The sequence below is a fragment of the Aquarana catesbeiana genome, linkage group LG13 (genome assembly GCF_042186555.1).
Source record: "Aquarana catesbeiana isolate 2022-GZ linkage group LG13, ASM4218655v1, whole genome shotgun sequence".
Classification (NCBI taxonomy): Eukaryota; Metazoa; Chordata; class Amphibia; order Anura; family Ranidae; genus Aquarana; species Aquarana catesbeiana.
This window is the reverse complement of record NC_133336.1, coordinates 196931138-196952852: the sequence shown is the minus strand read 5'-3', so window position 1 is coordinate 196952852 and position 21715 is coordinate 196931138. Positions and strand designations below refer to the sequence as shown.

At 45.5% G+C, this 21715-nt stretch overlaps 1 protein-coding gene across 1 annotated transcript in view; it reads left to right on the top strand.

Moving 5' to 3' along the window:
• Positions 1-21715, top strand: part of IQGAP3 (IQ motif containing GTPase activating protein 3) — a 49834-nt gene that overhangs the window by 23262 nt on the left and 4857 nt on the right. Inside the window, 16 exon segments of the mRNA XM_073610237.1 lie at positions 272-355; positions 1386-1457; positions 1589-1658; positions 2165-2373; positions 3805-3957; positions 5030-5193; positions 6164-6296; positions 6298-6389; positions 7207-7347; positions 7561-7645; positions 16411-16637; positions 16715-16847; positions 17325-17427; positions 17517-17664; positions 19436-19523; positions 21192-21404. Coding sequence (XP_073466338.1) covers positions 272-355; positions 1386-1457; positions 1589-1658; positions 2165-2373; positions 3805-3957; positions 5030-5193; positions 6164-6296; positions 6298-6389; positions 7207-7347; positions 7561-7645; positions 16411-16637; positions 16715-16847; positions 17325-17427; positions 17517-17664; positions 19436-19523; positions 21192-21404 — 2115 coding nt within the window.

Here is a 21715-nt window from a genome sequence, read left to right as displayed (position 1 = left end):
CATTACCTAACATGCATGATGATCCACTTTAAGTCCATTATCTTCCTCAATTGATCACTCAGACTGTACGTTGTAATTTTATCACAAGGAACAGGAACTTGGCCAGTATCTCAGTGCAGGGGGAAGATGATGATGACTGTGGTTGATTACTAAGCAAAGATAATGCCGTCCTTCTGGGGGGAAAAAAGGCAGCAAAGGGGTACTGTGATCTACTGATGATTTATGGGCTAAATATATTCACAATTGTATGTTGCTTTTTTTGTGCTAACAGGCCCACTGGAGAGGATACAGCCAGCGAAGAGCCTATCTGCAGAGACTGAACTATTTATACAGGAATGTCAAAGCCGTCATTAAGGTGAAACCTCCTATTTGATTCTCCCCTTCCTTTCCCTTCTCCCCTTCCTTTCCCTTCTCCTCTTCCTTTCCCTTCTCCCCTTCCTTTCCCTTCTCCCCTTCCTTTCCCTTCTCCCCTTCCTTTCCCTTCTCCCCTTCCTTTCCCTTCCCCCCTTCTCCCTCCTTCCCCCCTTCTCCCTCCTTCCCCCCTTCTCCCTCCTTCCCCCCTTCTCCCTCCTTTCCTTCTTCCCTCCTCCCTCCTCCCTCCTCCTTCCCCCTTCCTCCCTTTTCCTTCTTCTCTTCTCCCCCCTTCCTCCCTTTTCCTTCTTCCCTTCTCCCCCCTCCCTCCCCTTTCCTTCTAACCTTATCCCCCCTTCTTCCTTTCTCCCACCTTCTTCCCTTCTCCGCCCCTTCTTCCCCTTTCCCCCCTTCTCCCTCCTTCCCTTCTTCCCCTTTCCCCCCTTCTCCCTCCTTCCCTTCTTCCCCTTTCCCTCCTTCTTCCCCTTTCCCCTCTTCTTCACTTCTCCCCTCCTTCTTCCCCTTTATTTTCCCTCCCTCCTTCTTCTTCTTCCCTTTTTTTTTTTTTTTTTTTTCCCCTCCCTCCTTCTTCTTCCCTTTTTTTTTTTTTTTTTCCCTCCCTTCTTCCTTATTTTTCCTTCTCCCTCCTTCACCTCCCGATCCTCCCCTATCTTTTTCTTCTTCCCCCTCCCTTCTCCTTCCCCCTTCCTTCTCCTTCCCCCTCCCTTCTTTCTCCTTCCCCCTCCCTTCTCCTTCCCCCTCCCTTCTCCTTCCCCCTCCCTTCTTTCTCCTTCCCCCTCCCTTCTTTCTCCTTCCCCCTCCCTTCTTTCTCCTTCCCCCTCCCTTCTTTCTCCTTCCCCCTCCCTTCTTTCTCCTTCCCTTTTCTCTCGCCTTCCGCTTCCCTTCTTTTCCCTTTCTCTCGCCTTCCTTTTCCCCTCTCTTCTTCCTTCCTTTTCCCTCTCTTCTTCCTTTTCATATATATATAATGTATGTCCTAGGAATGGGTTGTGACTCCTCCCTCTGTCTACACTTAGATCCAATCATTTGTCAGAATGTGGCTCGCCCGCAAGAAGTATCGCGAGAGGCTCCGCTATTTCCGGAGGAATGTGAGTCATCCCTAAAATTTTCAGCTTGTGTCTGGTGGGGGTATAACAATCCCCGGGATGGTCCTGTAGGGGGCGCTACATCAAGAAATAATTCTGGGCTCCCCTAACATGTGACGCCTCTCTCATTGCAGGTCGCGAGTGTGATTAAAATCCAAGCTGCCTTCCGAGCAACCAAAGCCCGAGGAGACTACAGGATGCTGGGTAAGGGCCTCCATGTTTTTTAGGGTAAACCCTGTACTTTAAATCTGAACTCCATCCTTCTCTGCTGGTCCTTTCCACCAGTCACGAGCGGCCTGCATTGCATAGAGAAGCATGGAGACCCAGTATGTCACTTGGTGTGAAATAAGGAATGAAAGGAAAAATGGCATAGCATGTCGATGAGAGGGGACAAGGGAAGACAAAATATAAGATTAGGCCTCAGATTTAAAATAAAACCCTCACTGACCTCTATAGCAGCTAGCACTGTGGAGTAATTCATCCTCAAGTTGACAGCAGAAGCTCAGAGGCCACTCCCTGTCCTACGGTGACAAACACTCACATGCTGTACTGTATCCATGGAGAAGCAGAGTTGTCACCCTAGGACAGAAAGTATTAGGACAACATGGCCGCTTTCCCCGCCGAAACAACATTATAGTATTGCTAAATTAGGTGAAACGCGTAAACCATGGCATCTGCATTGTACCCTGTTTTTTTTTTTTTCCTCACAGTCCATGCCACGAACCCCCCACTCTACGTCCTGCGGAAGTTTGCCCACCTCATGGAGCAGAGCGAGAGGGATTTCTGGGAGGAGAGAGAAGTCATGAAGCTACGGGAGGAGGTGGTGAAGAAAATCCGATCCAATCAACGCCTGGAGAACGACCTCAACCTCATGGACATCAAGATCGGCCTCCTGGTGAAAAATAGGATTACCTTGCAGGTAGGTGGGCCTTTCCTGACAAGGTCTGGGGCAGGTAAGTGAATGCCAGGGCCGAAGCCTTAGGGCCCCATTCACACCTCAGCAGTTCTTGGCTTGAAGCTCCAAAACGCTGGAGGAGAAATAATCAATAATTCTTTATAGAGATGGTTCACATCTCCACTCCAAGATAAAACGCCTGAAGCTCAAAAAAGTTCTGGAGCTTTTTGTAGTTCAAATTGGGCAGGTTTGAGCGTTTTTGGGGTGTTTTCATTCCTATAGAATTTTTTTTTTTTTTTTTTTTTTATGCGCACGTTCACACGTTTTGGTGCGATTTCTTTTTTTTTTTTTTTCCTTCAAAGGAAAATTTTTTAAAACAAAATAGTAATGTATGAATAAATACACAAATAACTAACAATCATTAAATAAATCAATATGTAATACATAAATAATACCCCTAACCTTAAAATATTAAATTATCACCCAAACCCGAACAAAAAAAAAAAAAAATTATATATTATTAAATAATAATAAAAAGAATAATAATTGTATTTTGTGTTAGAGTGTTAGTTATTTTTTATTTTTTTAGGGGTTAAGGGTTAAGGTTAGGAGTTAGTTAATTATTTATTATTACTACTTCATATTCATATATTTAGTTATGATTATTTTTATTTGTGTATTTATTTTACAGTAGTAATATTAGTATTAACACCCTAACAAAAAAATACTGATAAATAACCCCAAATCCTAATCCTAACCTTACCTTAACACTAACCCCTTACCCTAATGAAAAATAATAATAATAATAAATGAAGAAAAATGATAATAAAAAATAAAAGCTAAAAAAGATGAAATATCTAGCAACAGATGAGTTTTCTCTATTGACTATTAATAAAATGCCAAAGCTCAAATACGCTGTATAAAATCACGCAAGTCGCTCATAAACGTGCCAAAATTGTGCAAAAAAAAAAAAAGGTCAAAGACGCTACGCTGAGGTGTGAATGCAGCCTCAGTCCTGTGTCAGACTAGATCCTGAGATTGAAGGGCTACACCAAGAATTAATTATTCAAATAAAAGCTGATTCTGATTAGAAGTTAGAATAAAAGACTCTAGGTAGCAACGCGTTTCGGGGGACTGGTACTGCTCCTTATATCAGGACTTGAACAACTCCCTTTATTAATAGGGTCACCCTTCAGGGTCAACCGCTCGTTAATTGTATTATTAGTATAACAGGTTAGCCATTTAAAGAAATGAAGATGTCAGCCACACAGGGGAGTGCGTTGTTTTTAGTGAGTCGGCTCACCCATAGGCTATTATTGTGAGAATGGGCAGTAAAGCGCAACCCTTGTGTAAGAAAAAGCAGGAGAAGCGTCTACATATGTAATAATGGTATTTCTTATTTCGGGGTGTGACGAGCCTGCGGTGGTTTTTTTGTTTTTTTTTTTTTTTTTACAGGAAGTGGTTTCTCACTGCAAGAAGCTGACCAGGAAGAACAAAGAGCAGCTGTCTGACCTGATGGCCATCGATAAGCAGAAAGGGTTAAAGTCTCTGAGCAAGGAGAAGAGGCAGAAGCTGGAAGCCTATCAACACCTCTTCTACCTGCTGCAGGTGAGTGAACCCGTCCACCAATCACAGCGCATATTGCTGCATGATGGGGTCCCACTATATATGTATGTGTGTATTATTATTATTATTTTTTTTTTTTTTTTTATGTTTTGGTTCTGCTAATACATAGGGGTCTGTTCATTTAAAATTAAAAAAAAAAAAAAAGCTAGGTGACTGTCTCTGTCGTTGCAAATAATCCCCATAATGTGACTAATGTGTGCATTTCCTCTGATCACCAGCTCAATCAAGTGGACGCATTGTGGTATTTTCCTGAAATATTGCAATCAGGAAAATCCGACATGATAACTACAAGGGTCTGAATACTTAGGACCATGTGATATTTCAGTTTTTTCTTTTTTAATAAATCTGCAAAAATGTCAACAATTCTGTGTTTTTCTGTCAATATGGGGTGCTGTGTGTACATTAATGAGGAAAAAAATGAACTTAAATGATTTTAGCAAATGGCTGCAATATAACAAAAAGTGAAAAAATTTAAGGGGGTCTGAATACTTTCCGTCCCCACTGTATGTAGCGGACAAATAAGAAATATATTAAGATTTACCTACACTTCAACACAATTTATTTTCTTTTTGGAGAATTTTTTTTTTTTTTTTTCATTTATATGCTAATTTGCCCAATAAATCCAGATGCCTTCTGCAAATTTTGCTGTGCAGGTAGAAGCTCCGGCATTCTCATCACGTCTTCCATCATGATGCATAGGGGGCCTATAGAGCGAGGCATATGCATTGCATTGTGGGATATAGTGATGGGAGCGCACACTTGGTGGGCATCATCATTGTCGGTATGCTTCCTAAACGTCAGGGTGGTGAGGCTTAGGCGCACAGTCTGCAGAATTTTAGGATCTGAAAAAGCGTTGCCAGCATTTATTTTGTATATTGCCCATAAAAAAAGAGAAAATCTTAAGAATGTTCATTACATCAATTACATCATTACATCTATTAGTGTGTGACCAGCCTCTCTCCTGATTCGTATGGATGTGGTCACAGTTCACTCTTAGTTATCACATGTCTTTTAACAATAAAATGGTCCTCAATGTTTGTGCTCCTGTTTTCAGACCCTTCCGGAATATATGGCTAAACTGATCTTCCAGATGCCACAAAACAAATCCACCAAGTTCATGGAATCTGTGACCTTCACCCTCTACAACTACGCCTCCAACCGCAGAGAGGCCTACCTGCTGCTCAAGTTATTCCGCACTGCCCTGCAGGAGGAGATAACGTAAGAGGGCGGGACAGATTTTTTTTTTGGGGGGGGGGGGGGGAGGAGCGACCTGATGACCTCAATCTCCCAGGAGGCATCTAAATGGTCTAGCCAGGTTGTCACCAGGATGTGCTTTTTGGGCACATTGTTGCAGTTTAGACAAAGTTCTGCAGTCATCTATGGGGCTGTGCATTGTCTACTCCTAGACTTTAGGTCCACTGATTCTGCAGTGCAGACTGTAGAGAGGTCCCGTTTGAAGCAGCCTAGAACCCCTTTTGCTTTAGGGGAGCGGCCAGTTAAGTGTTAAAACGCAGCATATTACCACCGCAGATCGGCATTTTGGTTCCAGGCCAGCGACTTAAACTTTATTGAACCCAGCATGGTCAGTGTACTTGCCAGACAACTAGCCGCATCAGAAGGCAATTGGCAATGGCAGCCCCTCGTAGGAAAATTTGCTGTAAATATAAAATGTCTTTAAAGTGGTTGTATACCCTAATTTGTCATTTTTACCTACAGGTAAGCCTATGATGAGGCTTACCTGTAGGTAAAATTTAATATCTCCTAAACCTATACGGTTTAGGAAATATTCCCTTTGCATGCAGCCGCTGAAATAAGCGGCGCATGCACGCTGAAGGTCCGGCAGACGCTGCCGGACCTTGCCGGGAAGAAGACTCCCGCGTGCATGCGCAGGAGTGACGTCATCGTGGCTCCGGCCACTCACAGCGCCGGAGCCCGCAAACCCAGAAGAAACATTGAGGGCAAGATGTCAGCTCCCTCGACGTGGATCGGGCTGCGATATGGGGCTTCGATCTAAGGTAAGTATTTCTTAATGAGCTTGTATGTAGTGCATACAAGCTCATTATGCCTTTGCCTTGCAGGGTATTTTTTTTTTTTTGATGTGCGGGTATACAACCGCTTTAAATTTAGGATCCTAAAGCTTTAATATTTTTTTAATTCTTTTTTTCATTCTTTTTTTTTATCTTCTCAGCTCCAAGGTAGACAGAATTCAAGACATCATAACTGGAAACGCGACAGTCATACGTTTACTGGTCAGCTTTTACCGCAGTGCTCGGGGGCAAAATGCCCTGAGACAAATTCTGGGGAACGTGGTGAAGGAGGTTTTTGCAGGACAAAGCCATAAACATTCGGATCAACCCGGTGGAGATCTACAAGGGCTGGGTCAACCAAGTGGAGACGCAGACTGGGAAGAAGAGGTGAGTTGAGGAAATTTCCACCTGCTTGATGGAGATGACCATAAACTATATAGCAGCTTTTAGTGTTTCCAACCTTGTGGTAACAGTTTGGAGATGGCGCTTTACTATTCCAGCATGACTGTGCCCTATGTGTAAAGTCCACTCCATAGATGCATGGTTTGATGGGTTTGGTGTGGAGGAGCACGAATAGGGTTAAGGTCCATGCTCTGTGTAGGCCATTTGAGTTCCTTCCAGACCAAACTGGTCAAACCCTGACTTTATGGAGCCAGCCACCATTTATAAGGTCAGGTACTGATGTTAGGTGAGAAGACCAGACTTTCCATTGGCATTCCAACTCAATCCAAATGGTGTTGAGTAGGGTTGAGGTCATGGCTCTGTGCAGGACACCCAACACCTTTTGGATTGAGTTGGAATGCCGATGGCAAACCACCTCAGCCAGCATCCGTACCTGACCTTATAAATGGTGGCCAGCTACATAAAATCAGAGTTTGACCAGTTTGGTGTGGAGGAACTCAAGTGACCTACACAAAGCCTGATCTTAAGCCTACTTGAACACCTTTGGGATGAAATGAAAATCTGATTGTAAACCAGGTCCTCTCATCCAACATCAGTACCTAACCTCACAAATATACTTTTGGCAGAATGGGCACAAGTTTCCACAGACAACCTCCAAAATTTTGTGGAAAGCCTTCCTAGAAAAGTAGAGTATTTTATGGTCCTGGTTTTGAAATGGGATGTCTCAACAGTCACATAGGTGAAAAGGTCTGGTGTCCACAACTGCAAATATGCAATGACCCCCTTCTTTTCCATCTTGCAGCACTCTCCCATACGATGTCACACCAGAGCAGGCCCTCACTCATTCTGAGGTTCAAAGACGTCTAGATATTTCTATCCGTAATCTCATTGCCATAACGGACAAATTTTTTTCAACCATCGTCGCAAACGTTGATCAGATCCCGTAAGTATTCTGACATCTTGATGGTAGTACTATCCCTACTGCAGGAAGTCAGTTGGGTGCAGTTAATCAAAAGTCCTTAGAGGCCAGAATATTATTTTGACAAGCTTAATGTTTCTTATTCCATATATCTAAATGCCGAGGATGACTGTTCTATAAATAAGGCATTTTAGTTTGCTGGATTTTCAATAATTTCTTTATTTTTCAACTTTGTAGTTACGGGATGCGTTACATAGGAAAAGTCTTGAAACATTCTTTAAGTCAGAAGTTCCCAAAGTCCAGAGAAGAAGACCTCCATAAGGTGAGAGGGATGGTCCGTCTTGGTCGCTTGTAATGCAAATGCATGACTTTTTAACATTGTGGGACGTGTACCAAGTTAAATTTTTGCTCTGCTACTCAAGGGCAAAGCAATAAATTTGCTTTAATTGCCCCCCACTCAGTAGCACATGCTCACATTTCATTCCCTCCTGCACTGATCCATTCAGCCGTAGAGAGCAAAGAATATAAGTATAAAGGGACATGTGACTCACCCTATGCTCCTTGCATCGGGTATGGCGGTCTCTAGACCTCCACACCTAATAGAAAATATATATAAAAATACACTGTGTGTGTGTGTATATTAAATATAATATATTATAATATAAATAATGTTACAACCAAAAACGTAAACGTATTTTATGTGATAGACCAACACAAAGTGGCACATAATTGTGAAGCAGGAGGAAAAAGATAAATGGTTTTCAACATTTTTTACAGATAAATATGTGAAAAGTGTGGCGTGCATTTGTATTCAGCCCCCTTTACTCTGATACCTAACTAAAATCTAGTGGAACCAATTGCCATCAGAAGTAACCTAATTAGTAAATGGAGTCCACCTGTGTGTAATTTAATCTCAGTATAAATACAGCTGTTCTGTGAAGCCCTCGGTGGTTTGTTAGAGAACCTTAGTGAACAAACAGCATCATGAAGGCCAAGGAACACACCAGACAGGTCAGGGATGAAGTTGTGGGGAAGTTCTAAAGCAGGGTTAGGTTATAAAAAAATATCCCAAGCTTTGAACATCTTACAGAGTACTGTTCAGTCCATCATCTGAAAATGGAAAGAGTATGGCACAACTGCAAACCTACCAAGACATGGCCGTCCACCTAAACTGACAGGCTGAGCAAGGAGAGCATTCATTAGAGAAACAGCCAAGAGGCCCATGGTAACTCTGGAGGAGTTGCACAGAGATCTCTGCAGAGATCCACAGCTCAGGTGGGAGAATCTTAGTATATTAGTCGTGCTCTCCACAAATCTGGCCTTTATGGAAGAGTGGCAAGAAGAAAGCCATTGCTGAAAGAAAGTCATAAGAAGTTCTGTTTGCAGTTTGTGAGACGCCATGTGGGGGACACAGCAAACATGTGGAAGAAGGTGCTCTGGTCAGATGAGACCAAAGTTGAACTTTCTTTCTTGAACATCACGGGACACAGAGCCACAGTAATTACTGATGGGTTATATAGGTATCACTGGTGATTGGACACTGGCACACCCTATCAGGAAGTTCAACCCCCTATATAATCCCTCCCCCTTGCAGGGATACCTCAGTTTTTACGCCAGTGTCTTAGGTGATGGACGTGTAAAGATGTCCTGTGCTGAGCTCCAAAGGGAATATCCTAAGATCCTATACTGGGGCAAGCCAGGCGAACCGGATCCATTCAAAGTGTCTTTTCATGGCCGAATTGAATGGTACCCGGGCCTCGTGTCCAAAGAAACGAGGTTTTACCCGTAATGCTTCTCTTTTTAGAGAGCTGGACCCCGCAGATCAGAAAATGGCTTTAAACTTCCTAATTTCTGGCGAGGTGCTTTACGGTCCCAGAACTGTTGGATCCCCCTACTGATGGGGGCCCCAGTCTCTGACGGTTTTTTCAAACGGAGCCCACCGTGAGAGGTGAAGATTGGGTCTGTGTAAACAGCACCCTGCGGCTGGATAAGGTAAGAGGAGATTCCACAGAATTTTTGAGTTCTAGTGGCTTTTCTCCTTTAAGGTAAATGCATGCTATGCCTATTGTGACCACCGGGGGCTGCCAAGAGCACAAACCTACACATGCTGACTGACTGTCTCAGGTGTTCAGTGCTGATTATGTCCCAGCATCTCAAAGCAGGCTGCAAGCAGGTAAGGTGGAAAGGGGGATTTCTCATGTTTGAATGTTCCCCCCCCAGGCTAGAGAGGGGCCACAGGGGTCTAGAAAGTGGTTATACCACCCGGGCTCTGCGGCCTAATGGCCACCATCTCTGAAGATAGCCGTTCAGGCAGATCTTGTTACCAGCCTCCCTCCCTCCCCCCCCCCCCCCCCCATCCCCCCCCCATCCCCAGCCTTTTCTCCAGAAGCATGACAGGAGAGTCGGCAGCGCGGGAAGCGCTCGTTTTTTTCAAAACTCAAGGGGGGGGGGGAGGGGGGCGGGATGTCAGCACAGAGTGTTTAGACTCCCACTCAGGCCAGCTGCAGGCTATTAAAGGCACTCTGTACAGGTGCACTCAGCCTTCTGAGAGACACAGAGTTGACGGTCGCATGTAAGGTGGGACACAGGCATTCTCCTAGGCAGCATTTACTGAAGTAACACCAGACTGAGCATTGGGTAGCAAGGCTTTTAGCCAGACTACATCGCTCAGCGGGCAGTGTTCATTTGTATACCTCACACCTTGTTGCTTTGCACTATGGGTAGAAGAGGTTCAAGCACCCCAGGAACCAGAGACACTAGGGGATCTCATTCAGGTTCTGAGGGCCCCCTGTCGGCAGCATCCTCCCCCCCTAAAGATGGGCCAGGGATGGCTAGCCAGGGAGAGCCATCGGGGTCAGGGGCTACACCTGCTTCTGGCACTTCAGCCCCTGTATATATTACACAAGAGGTTTTTTCCTCAACCATTAATGGTCTAGAGGAAAGATTAATGGCCGTGATTACGTCTTCACTCAGTGGAAGAAAACGCACTAGGCTTTCCTCTGTTCCCCAAGACCCTCAGACTGAGGAGCTCTGGGATAAAGGAGATGAATCCCTTTCAGAGGATCGGGATGGGACGAATGATTCCTCTTCGGAGGAATCAGGTGGAGAGGGACTCTCTGCGACTTCCCAAGAGGAGAAAGTCTTAGTGCAGATCCTCACTGGATTGGTCCACTCCACATTTAAGTTGCCCATACCTGAAACTGCTAAAGAATCCTCTTCTGCTTTGGGGTCACTGAAACCTTTCCAAGCAGCACATGCTTTTCCTGTTCATACTTTACTTGAAAAGCTTATTTATTCTGAGTGGGATCACCCAGACAAACGTTTTTTTCCGCCGAGAAAGTTTTCAACACTTTATCCGATGGAAGAAAAGTTTATTAAAATGTGGGGAATACCGGCTATTGATGCCGCCATTTCCTCCGTAAATAATAGCCTGACTTGTCCTGTAGACAATGCTCAGATGCTCAGGGATCCTGTAGATAAAAGGATGGAATCCCTATTGAAGGATGTTTTCTCCTTAGCAGGATCAGTGGCCCAACCTGCAGTAGCAGCGATTGGAGTCTGTCAATACTTAAGAGACCATGTTAAGCAGGTCATTAAAGTATTACCTGAACAGCAGGCCCAGGGGTTTGCTAACCTTCCAGCGGCCTTATGCTTTGTGGTTGACGCCATTAGAGATTCTATCGTGCAAACCTCCCGTCTTTCACTGGGGTTTGTGCATATACGTAGAATCCTATGGTTGAAAAATTGGTCAGCCGAAGCACCATGTAAGAAGCTACTGGCTGGGTTTCCATTTCGTGGTGCAAGGTTGTTTGGAGAGGACTTGGATAACTATATCAAGAGAATCTCTTGTGGGAAAAGCACTCTCTTACCTGTCAAGAAGAAGAGTAAGCGTCCCTCTTTCAAACGGACTCTTTCCCCAGCGCCGGGGGCTTCAGCCTCCAGGCAGTCCCGACGGCCGCCTCCATCGGGGTCCAGAGACAAGAGTCAACCCCAGGGACAAAAGAAGTCCTGGGGAAAGAAGCCTACTAGGCAAAACACTAAGACCTCTGCATGAGGGGGCGCCCCCGCTTACTCGAGTGGGGGGAAGACTGCGACAGTTCTCAGAGCTCTGGCACGAGGACTTCCAGGACAGATGGGTAGTCTCCACGGTAACCTTAGGGTACAAGCTGGAGTTTCAGGAATTCCCTTCTCCTCGGTTCCTCAGATCAAATGTTCCCAGAGACCCAGAGAAGAAGCAGTCGCTCCTTCTAGCGTTAGAGCGACTTTTGTCGCAGGAGGTCATTATGATCCCGCAAAGGACCAGGGATTGGGCTTCTATTCCAACCTTTTTACGGTCCAAAAGCCAAATGGGGGTGTCAGGCCCATTTTGGACTTAAGGGATCTGAACCGATTCCTAAGGATTCAATCCTTCCGCATGGAATCAATTCGAACAGTAGTTCCCACCCTGCAGGGAGGAGAATTTCTGGCATCAATAGACATCAGAGATGCATATCTGCATGTGCCCATTTTTCCTGCTCATCAGAAGTTTCTGCGCTTCGAGGTAGGAGGGCGCCATTTCCAGTTTGTGGCTCTGCCTTTTGGGATAGCCACTGCACCTCGAGTGTTCACAAAGATCTTGGCTCCTCCTCTGGCCAGATTAAGGGCTCAGGGTATAGCTGTCATAGCATACCTAGACGACCTGCTCTTGATAGACCGGTCGGTAGCCTCTTTGAATGGAAACTTGAGGACCACGGTCAGGTATCTAGAACACCTGGGTTGAATCCTCAACTTAGAAAAGTCTTTCCTAAAACCAGTAAGAAGACTGGAGTATTTAGGTCTGATTATAGATACAAGCCAGGAGAAAATATTTCTACCCCAGGCAAAGATCACTGCTTTGAGAGAGCTGATTCTGACAGTAAGGACCAAGAAGGGTCCCTCAGTCCGCCTTTGTATGAGGCTACTAGGGAAGATGGTGTCTTCATTTGAAGCAGTTCCCTATGCTCAGTTTCACTCAAGAATGCTGCAACACAGTATTCTGTCGACCTGGAACAAGAAGGTTCAGGCATTAGACTTTCCGATGCACCTGTCGCATGCGGTGCGTCAGAGCCTCAATTGGTGGCTCATACCCGAAAACCTGCAGAAGGGGAAATCCTTTCTACCGGTTACCTGGACGGTGGTAACAACAGATGCCAGTCTGTCAGGTTGGGGAGCAGTTCTGGAACAGGCTGCGGTCCAAGGGGTATGGTCCAAGACAGAGAGGACCTTACCCATCAACATTCTGGAGATCCGGGCGATACATCTAGCTCTAAAAGCCTGGACTATCAGGCTACAGGGTTGTCCGGTCAGGGAGGCACCCGGAGCCGAGCTGCTCAAAAAGAGGTGAACCAGATCTTAGTCTGGGCAGAGATGCATGTGCCATGCATATCGGCAGTTTTCATCCCGGGAATAGAGAATTGGCAGGCGGACTATCTAAGTCGCCAGCAGTTACTTCCAGGGGAATGGTCTCTGCATCCCGACGTCTTTTGGGCCATATGCCAAAGATGGGGGGTTCCAGATGTAGATCTCTTTGCATCCCGATTCAACAAAAAGATATACAGATTTGTGGCAAGGACAAAAGATCCTCTTGCATGCGGGACGGATGCGTTGGTGATTCCGTGGCATCGGTTCTCACTGATTTACGCATTCCCACCTATTCTGCTACTACCACGACTCCTTCGCAGGATCAGGCAGGAAAGGAAGTCGGTACTTCTGGTGGCCCCCGCTTGGCCCAGAAGGACTTGGTATGCAGAAATAGTAAGGATGACGGTGGGTTCCCCGTGGACCCTACCGGTACGCCCAGACCTGTTATCTCAAGGTCCAGTGTTCCATCCTGCCTTACAAACGCTAAATTTGACGGTTTGGCTATTGAGACCCACGTTCTGAAGAGTCGTGGGCTCTCAGGTCCTGTCATATCTACCTTGATTAATGCAAGGAAGCCAGCTTCCAGGATGATTTATCATAGAGTCTGGAAGGCTTATATAACCTGGTGTGAATCCAGAGGTTGGCATCCCAGGAAATATGTCATAGGTAGAATCCTTGATTTTCTACAGATGGGATTAGAGATGAAGCTGGCCTTGAGTACCATCAAGGGCCAGGTTTCTGCTTTATCAGTATTATTTCAGCGGCCACTTGCTTCGCATTCTTTGGTCCGAAACTTTATGCAGGGGGTGATGCGTCTTAATCCTCCGGTTAAAGCGCCCCTAAACCCCTGGGACTTGAATTTGGTCCTGGCTGTGTTACAGAAACAGCCTTTTGAACAGCCTTTTGAACCAATAAGTCAGATTCCTTTGGTCTTGTTGACAAGGAAATTAATTTTTCTGGTGGCCATCTCTTCTGCTAGAAGAGTATCAGAATTAGCAGCTCTTTCCTGTAAGGAGCCTTATTTGATTATACACAAGGATAGAGTGGTACTACGCCCTCATCCTAGTTTTTTACCGAAGGTGGTTTCTGATTTTCATTTAAACCAACTTGAGTACTGCTTGGACCTTGAAGAAGGGGACATACCCCGAAAGCTTGTCCTGAAAAATTGTATGTTAGTGCAAATAAAAAAAGTATCACGGACAGTACTCAATTTTCTCTGTCATTTAAACCAAGACATTGTTCTACCTTCCTTTTTTCCAGATCCCTGTTCTCCGGAAGAGAGATCTCTACATTCGTTGGATGTAGTAAGAGCAGTTAAGGCCTATCTAGGGGCAACTACTCAGATCCGCAAGACGGATGTTTTGTTTGTGCTGCCAGAGGGTCCCAATAGAGGACAGGCAGTGTCAAAAGCTACCATTTCTAAATGGATTCGACAGTTGATCATGCAAGCTTACAGTTTGAAACAGAAGATTCCTCCGTTTCAGATCAGGGCACATTCCACAAGGGCTATTGGTGCTTCTTGGGCAGTGCATCACCGGGCCTCTATGGCTCAAATCTGCAAGGCCACAACCTGGTCTTCAGTTCATACATTCACCAGATTTTATCAGGTGGATGTGAGAAGGCATGAGGATATCGCCTTTGGGCGTAGTGTGCTGCAGGCAGCGGTACAGGGTCCTCAGGTCTGATTGCACCCTACTTGGTCGTGGTTCCCCCCCCTCAGGTAGCATTGCTCTGGGACATCCCATCAGTAATTACTGTGGCTCTGTGTCCCGTGATGTTCAAGAAAGAAAATAGGATTTTTAAAACAGCTTACCTGTAAAATCCTTTTCTTTCGAAGGACATCACGGGACACAGAGGTCCCGCCCCTCTTCTAATACACTATATTGCTTGGCTACAAAACTGAGGTATCCCTGCAAGGGGGAGGGATTATATAGGGGGTTGAACTTCCTGATAGGGTGTGCCAGTGTCCAATCACCAGTGATACCTATATAACCCATCAGTAATTACTGTGGCTCTGTGTCCCGTGATGTCCTTCGAAAGAAAAGGATTTTACAGGTAAGCTGTTTTAAAAATCCTATTTTTTTGGCCTAAAGCAAAACGCTATGTGTGGTGGAAAACTAACACTGCACATCACCCTGTATACACCATCCCCACCGTGAAACGTGGTGGTGGCGGCATCATGTTGTGGGGATGCTTTTCTGTTGATGGGAAGATGGATGGAGCCAAATACAGGGCAATCTTAGAAGAAAACCTGTTAGTCTGCAGAAGACTTGAGAATGGGGTGGGGGTTCACCTTCCAGCAGGACAACGACCCTAAACATACAGCCAGAGCTATAATGGAATGATTTAGATCAAAGCATATTCATGTGTTAGAATGGTCTAGTTAAAGTCCAGACCCAAATCCAATTGAAAATATGTGGCAAGACTTGGAAATTGCTGTTCACAGACGCTCTCCATCCAATCTGACAGAGCTTAAGCTATTTTGCAAAGAAGAATTGGCAAAAATGTCCCTCTCTAGATGTGCAAAGCTGGTAGAGACATCCCCAAAAAGAATTGCAGCTGTAATTGCAGTGAAAGGAGATTCTACAAAGTATTGACTCAGGGGGGCGCTATACAAATGTACCCCCTACACTTTTCACATATTTAATTGTAAAAAAATTTTGAAAACCATTTATCATTTTCCTTCCACGTCATAATTATGTGACACTCTGTGGGAGATTTACTAAACTGGAGCACTCAGAATCTGGTGCAGCTGTGCATGGTAGCCAATCAGCTTCTAACTTGAGCTTGTTCAGTTAAGCTTTGACAATAAATCCTGGAGCTGCACCAGATTTTGCACGCTCCAGGTTTAGTAAATCAACCCCTTTGTGTTGGTCTATCACACAAAATCCCAATAAAATACATTTACATTCTTGGTTGTAACATGACAAAATGTGTGTGTGTGTGTGTGTGTGTGTGTATATATATATATATTATAATATTTTTATGAGTACATCCCTTAACCTGAGCATTTTTTTTCTGCCCGGTCTGGTGACATCACATATCCTTCGTCTTCTCCTCCATTATTCTTCTGTCTGGTCTGGTGACATCACAGGTCCTTTTTCTTCTTTCTTCTTTCTCCTCCTGGTCCATTGATATCAAGGGTCCTTCCTCTTCTCTTTTTATTCTTCTGCCCAGTCCAGTGATATCGGGGTCCTCCTTCTTCTCCATCATTCTTCTTCCTGGTCTGGTGACATCATTGGTCCTTCCTCTTCTCCATTATTCTTCTGCTTAGTCCAGTGACATCATGGGTCCCTTCCTCTTCTTATCTAGTAGGGGGTGGTCCTTACTGTAGCACTTTAGGGCATGCATGTAATAGCAGATGAGGGCCATTTAATACTGCCATCTTGTGAGCCCAGGCCGATGTGATCACATATCCCGAGGTGGGCACACAGGAAGGGGTTGAACATTGCTGGCCATCCCTCAACCTGTAAGCCAGCTGAGACAAAAGGTGGAGGACAGCACTGGAGGGGGAAATGGTGAAAACGGGGCTTCTTTGCAAACATGCAGTGTACAGCAGCGAGTGTACACACCAGCACGCAGTAATGTACCTTGTGAATGAGCCCTTTAAGTGACCCTTTCCTAGGAAAAATACAAAGGTTGCAATTGCCATTGCTGACCTGAAATGCTAATGGCAATAGCTAAATATCCTGAATTTCATTGGTTTAGATTGTTGGGAATTTGCTCTATTACCGCTTCATGAACCCCGCCATGGTGGCCCCAGATGCCTTTGACATCGTGGACATCTCTGCGGGAGGGACTATTCACCCGGACCAGAGGAGGACCCTGGGTTCCATCGCCAAGGTCCTACAGCACGCAGCCGCCAATAAGATGTTCGAGGACTCCCATCTCGGCCTGGTTAATCAATACCTTGCGGAAACGCACTGGAAGTTTGGGTAAGTTCTGGTCACCTTGCCTTGTGTTTATTGGTTGGTATAACCACCATGGCTGATTTTTGATTTTTGGGTTACAGGAAATTCATCCGCACGGCATGCAACGTCCCAGAGCCAGAAGACAGATTTAATATAGATGAGTATTCAGAGATGGTCAGCACCATGAAGCCGGTTATTTATATCACTGTTGGAGAGCTGATTGACACTCACAAGGTAAGGTCAATAGTTTTGGTGAGTTGGCTGAGGAGTGTGTTATATTGAGAAACCAATTTGCCTTAAAGTGGACCTGTGTGTCAGAGTACTGTACTCCCCCTGACAATGCCTTCATCTGCATTTCACTCCAGGAGAATGGTGTCGTCTTTATTTAGGCAGCATCTAGGGTTGCTTTCTATTTCCTTGAGTGAAAGGTCCACAAAGATGGGTAGAAACTCCCAAAAACTTCCAGAGGTAGGAGCAGAGCTGGAATTATGTCCAGGAGATCTCGCTCTGGGAAGATACAAGACATTTACGAAGTCAGACCATTGTTCAGCTCACTGGGCTTTAGAGCCAGATGATCTTTTTAAATGTTTAAATAATAAAAATTAGAAAATGGATACCATTTATAGTTTATAAAAGTGCAAACTATACTAATAAATACTCTCTTTAATAATAGTCTTTTGATGTAACACTGACTGTTCTCTGCGTTCCCAGCTGCTACTAGAACACCAAGACTCTATCGCCCCCGACCACAAAGATCCCATACATGAACTACTGGAGGATCTCGGAGAACTGCCCACAGTCCAGTCTCTGATCGGTGCGGTCCATTGGATTCATACATGCAAAAATTGTACCATTTGCAAAAAAAAATATCTGACAACATTATTTCATGGTCTTAATTTCCAGGAGAAAGCACCTCAAACCTCCATGACGCGGCCTCAGTAGAAGCGCTGGCTCAGCTCCGGAAGCTGGAGATCTCTCTCACACTCACTAATAAGTTTGATATGACTGAATCTAATATGGAACAGATGGACACCCAGAGCCTCCTACTCAGGTGACCAGCTGGACTAGTATACCATGTTTTTATATATATAGTTAAGTATTTATATTACATATATTTAACCACTTCAATACCGGGCACTTTCACCCCTTCCTGTCCAGCACAATTTTCAGCTTTCAGCGCTGTCGCACTTTGAATGACAATTGCGCGGTCATGCTACACTGTACCCAAACAATTTTTAGCATGTAGTTCCCACAAATGGCTTTCTTTTGGTGGTGTTTGATTACCTCTGCAGTTTTTATTTTTTGCTAAACAAACTAAAAAGGAGCGAAAATTTTAGAAAAAACATTTTTTTTTTCTTCATTTCAGTTATGAAATGCTGTTTTCTCCTTCACTGATGGGGTTGGCACTGATGGGGTTGGCACTGATGGGGTTGGCACTGATGGGGTTGGCACTGATAAGGTGGCACTGATAAGGTGGCACTGATAAGGTGGCACTGATAAGGTGGCACTGATGAGGAGACACTGATATGTAGAATTGATGGGCACTGATGGGCACTGGCTAGCGGCTGTGATGGGCACTGAAGGGCAGTATTGATTGGCACTGATGGGCAGCACTGATGATGAAGTACTGACAGATTTTCCTGCTGGGCGTTCTGATGGGCACTGACTGGCACTGTGGTGGGCACTAATTGGCACTGATCTGGGAATTGTCGTCCGTTTTAATTTTCTTTTTTTATGGGGCACTGACTGGCAGCTTATTGGCACTTTTTGGCAGCTGTGGTGGCGCATCTGATGGGGCTGTGCTGATTATCAGCACAGACCCCCCTTCTGACAGGGAGAGCCGCCGATCAGCTCTCCCTGTCAGTGCGAACCGAGGAATGCCGTTTACCGGCACTTCCTGGTTCACGCGATGATCAGCTGTGATTGGTCACAGTTGATCACGTGGTACAGAGCCTCTGTCAGAGGCTCCGTACCACGATCAGAGATGCGGTGTGTCAGACTGACACACAGCACTACTGATCGGCACACTGCACGCCCCCACTTGTTATCCTGCTGGATGTCATATGACGCCCAGTCAGGGTAACTGAACCACTTCCCGGCCGTCAATCTGCTATAGGCCGGGCAGGAAGTGGTTAAAAAAATATATAATTTTTAATATATATATATATTTTACTGCTCAAAAAACAAATGTGGAAAAATACCATGCTGGATATACTGATATGGACTGTGTAATGTGTTAGAAATGAAAGGATGCCACATCGTTTGGAAATTAAAATCATCAACCTACAGAGGGCTGAATTCCAAGACACCCCAAAATCAAAGTGAAAAAATGATGCATCAGGCCAGACCATTTTGCTGAAATTTCATTGCAGCAACTGAAAATAGTAGTTTGTATGGCCCCCACCTGGTTGTATGCATGCCTGACAACGTCGGGGAATGCTCCTAATGAGATGACGGATGGTGTCCTGGGGTATTTCCTCCCATATCTGGACCAGGGCATCCATTGAGCTCTCCTGAACAGACTGAGGTGCAACCTGGTGGGTTCGGATGGACTGAAACATAATGTCCCAGAGGTGTTCTATTGGATTTAGGTTAGGCGAGCGAGGGGGCCATTCAATGGTACCAATTCCTTCATCTTCCAGGAACTGGCTGCATACTCTCGCCACATGAGGCCGGGCATTGTTGTGCCATGAGGCCGGACACCTGCTGCCATTTTTCTGTACCCCAGTTCTTATGTTTTTGTGCATAGTTGAATCTCAGCCTTGTTTTTTGTGTCCTATGCACGACGTATGCATGTACTGAATCTGTTGCCTTTCTTACAGCACCAAGCACATGCTGCTGGATGTCATCCAGTCCCAGCCCGGGGACACACTAACAGAGCTGCTCCACACCTCGGCCTCCGCAAACCAGGTAAGCTCCCCGTCCGAATCGTTGTCTGTTGGGATCAGATGATGAGAAGACATCACCAAAGCTCCCTGTGCTCAGTGTAAAGGTGCAGAGCGTGGCACTGATGTTGTCACGTTTGGTGGTGGTCTTTGCATCACTGAGGACCACTCACTGTTAGGAGAATAGGATGAGGGTCCAGGACATCACATGACCAGACTTGAGTCTTCTGGAAAAAGTGAGCATAAAAAAAAAAAATGTTGTGGAATCCAAGGTCTTGAAGTTAGGATCTCAAAGTTAGGCTTCAATACAGACCTTCCCAACAACATATACATCCTTTTGCGTGCCCCCTCCCACTGCTCCATTCACCTTCCAGGAGCAAAATATTAATGTGTAACCAATGAGTCACCACAATGGTAGCCTTCCCACACCATGTGACAGTGCTTATTGGCCCAGTGATGTCACATGCCCCTTCTTAGCCAGAAGTAGCAGGTATTTCCTTTCGACTCCCAAAAATGAATATAGCAGTGGGAGAACAAAGGTAAGGTAAGTGTCCAAGTAATGTGGGATTAAAGCAAACCCTTGGCTTTGCCATAAATGTTATCCTAGGATGACCTTTCTCAACCTTTTCAACACAGAGGAACCCTTGAAATAACTTTCCGGTCTCGGGGAACCTTTGCTAAAAATGTCTATATTACAAACTCGTGATAAGAATGCCCCTTGCATTTGATGGCCAGTGGGAAGAATGCCCCTTGCATTTGGTGGCCAGTGGGAAGAATGCCCCTTGCATTTGGTGGCCAGTGGGAAGAATGCCCCTTGCATTTGGTGGCCAGTGGGAAGAATGCCCCTTGCATTTGGTGGCCAGTGGGAAGAATGCCCCTTGCATTTGGTGGCCAGTGGGAAGAATGCCCCTTGCATTTGGTGGCCAGTGGGAAGAATGCCCCTTACATTTGGTGGCCAGTGGGAAGAATGCCCCTTGCATTTGGCGGCCAGTGGGAAGAATGCCCCTTGCATTTGGCGGCCAGTGGGAAGAATGCCCCTTGCATTTGGCGGCCAGTGGGAAGAATGCCCCTTGCATTTGGCGGCCAGTGGGAAGAATGCCCCTTGCATTTGGCGGCCAGTGGGAAGAATGCCCCTTGCATTTGGCGGCCAGTGGGAAGAATGCCCCTTGCATTTGGCGGCCAGTGGGAAGAATGCCCCTTGCATTTGGCGGCCAGTGGGAAGAATGCCCCTTGCATTTGGCGGCCAGTGGGAAGAATGCCCCTTGCATTTGGCGGCCAGTGGGAAGAATGCCCCTTGCATTTGGTGGCCAGTGGGAAGAATGCCCCTTGCATTTGGTGGCCAGTGGGAAGAATGCCCCTTGCATTTGGTGGCCAGTGGGAAGAATGCCCCTTGCATTGCTGGCCAATGGGAAGAATGCTCCTCAAACTTGCGCTTTATTGGGAAGAATTACCCCCTTACAGATAGCTAAAAAGATCAATTGTGTCATTGGGAACTTATTTGAGAGGAAGAAATTGCTCATTGCTCAAAGAACCCCTAGCAACCTCTGGAGGAACCCAATGGTTTCATGGAACCCTGGTTGAGAAATCCTGGCATAGGAAATAGACCCTTTGTGAAGAACATTTTGGTGTATTCTGCCCTCAATATGAGGAAGGGATTCTGGTGGCTAATATTTTGGGGTTCTTCTCTGACCAGGAAGCCTCGCACTACCACTTGATGCACCAGCGAGCCGTGAAAGATGCGCGGACTCCTGAGAAAATGAAGCGCCATCGCTCCCTACTGAGCAACAACCAGCTGTCCATGGAGGAGAAGAAACGCAAGATTATCCGCAACTTACGCAAGCTGGAGAGCCTGGGATTGGTGTCCTCCAACAACCAGTATCAGGACATCATCAACATGATCGCCAAGGTAAAACGAGAAGTGCCTGCGGGTCTTAACTTTTTGAAGTGTATGTATAGCCCGAACGTTTCTTTTCTGGAACAAAAATCTACTAGCTTATACCCAGCTCGGTTAATAAGGAACTAAATCGGAATACATTGAAGAGCGAAGAGGGATTGGTGGCGGGGGAGCAATAAAAATATATATACCATAATTTTGTAGACGCTATACGGTCATGCAAACCAATCAATGTACACTTATTGGGATTTTTTTTTTTTACCAAAGACATGAATACAATTTGGCCTAAATTTATGAAGAAATTTTGATTTTTGTCTTTTATT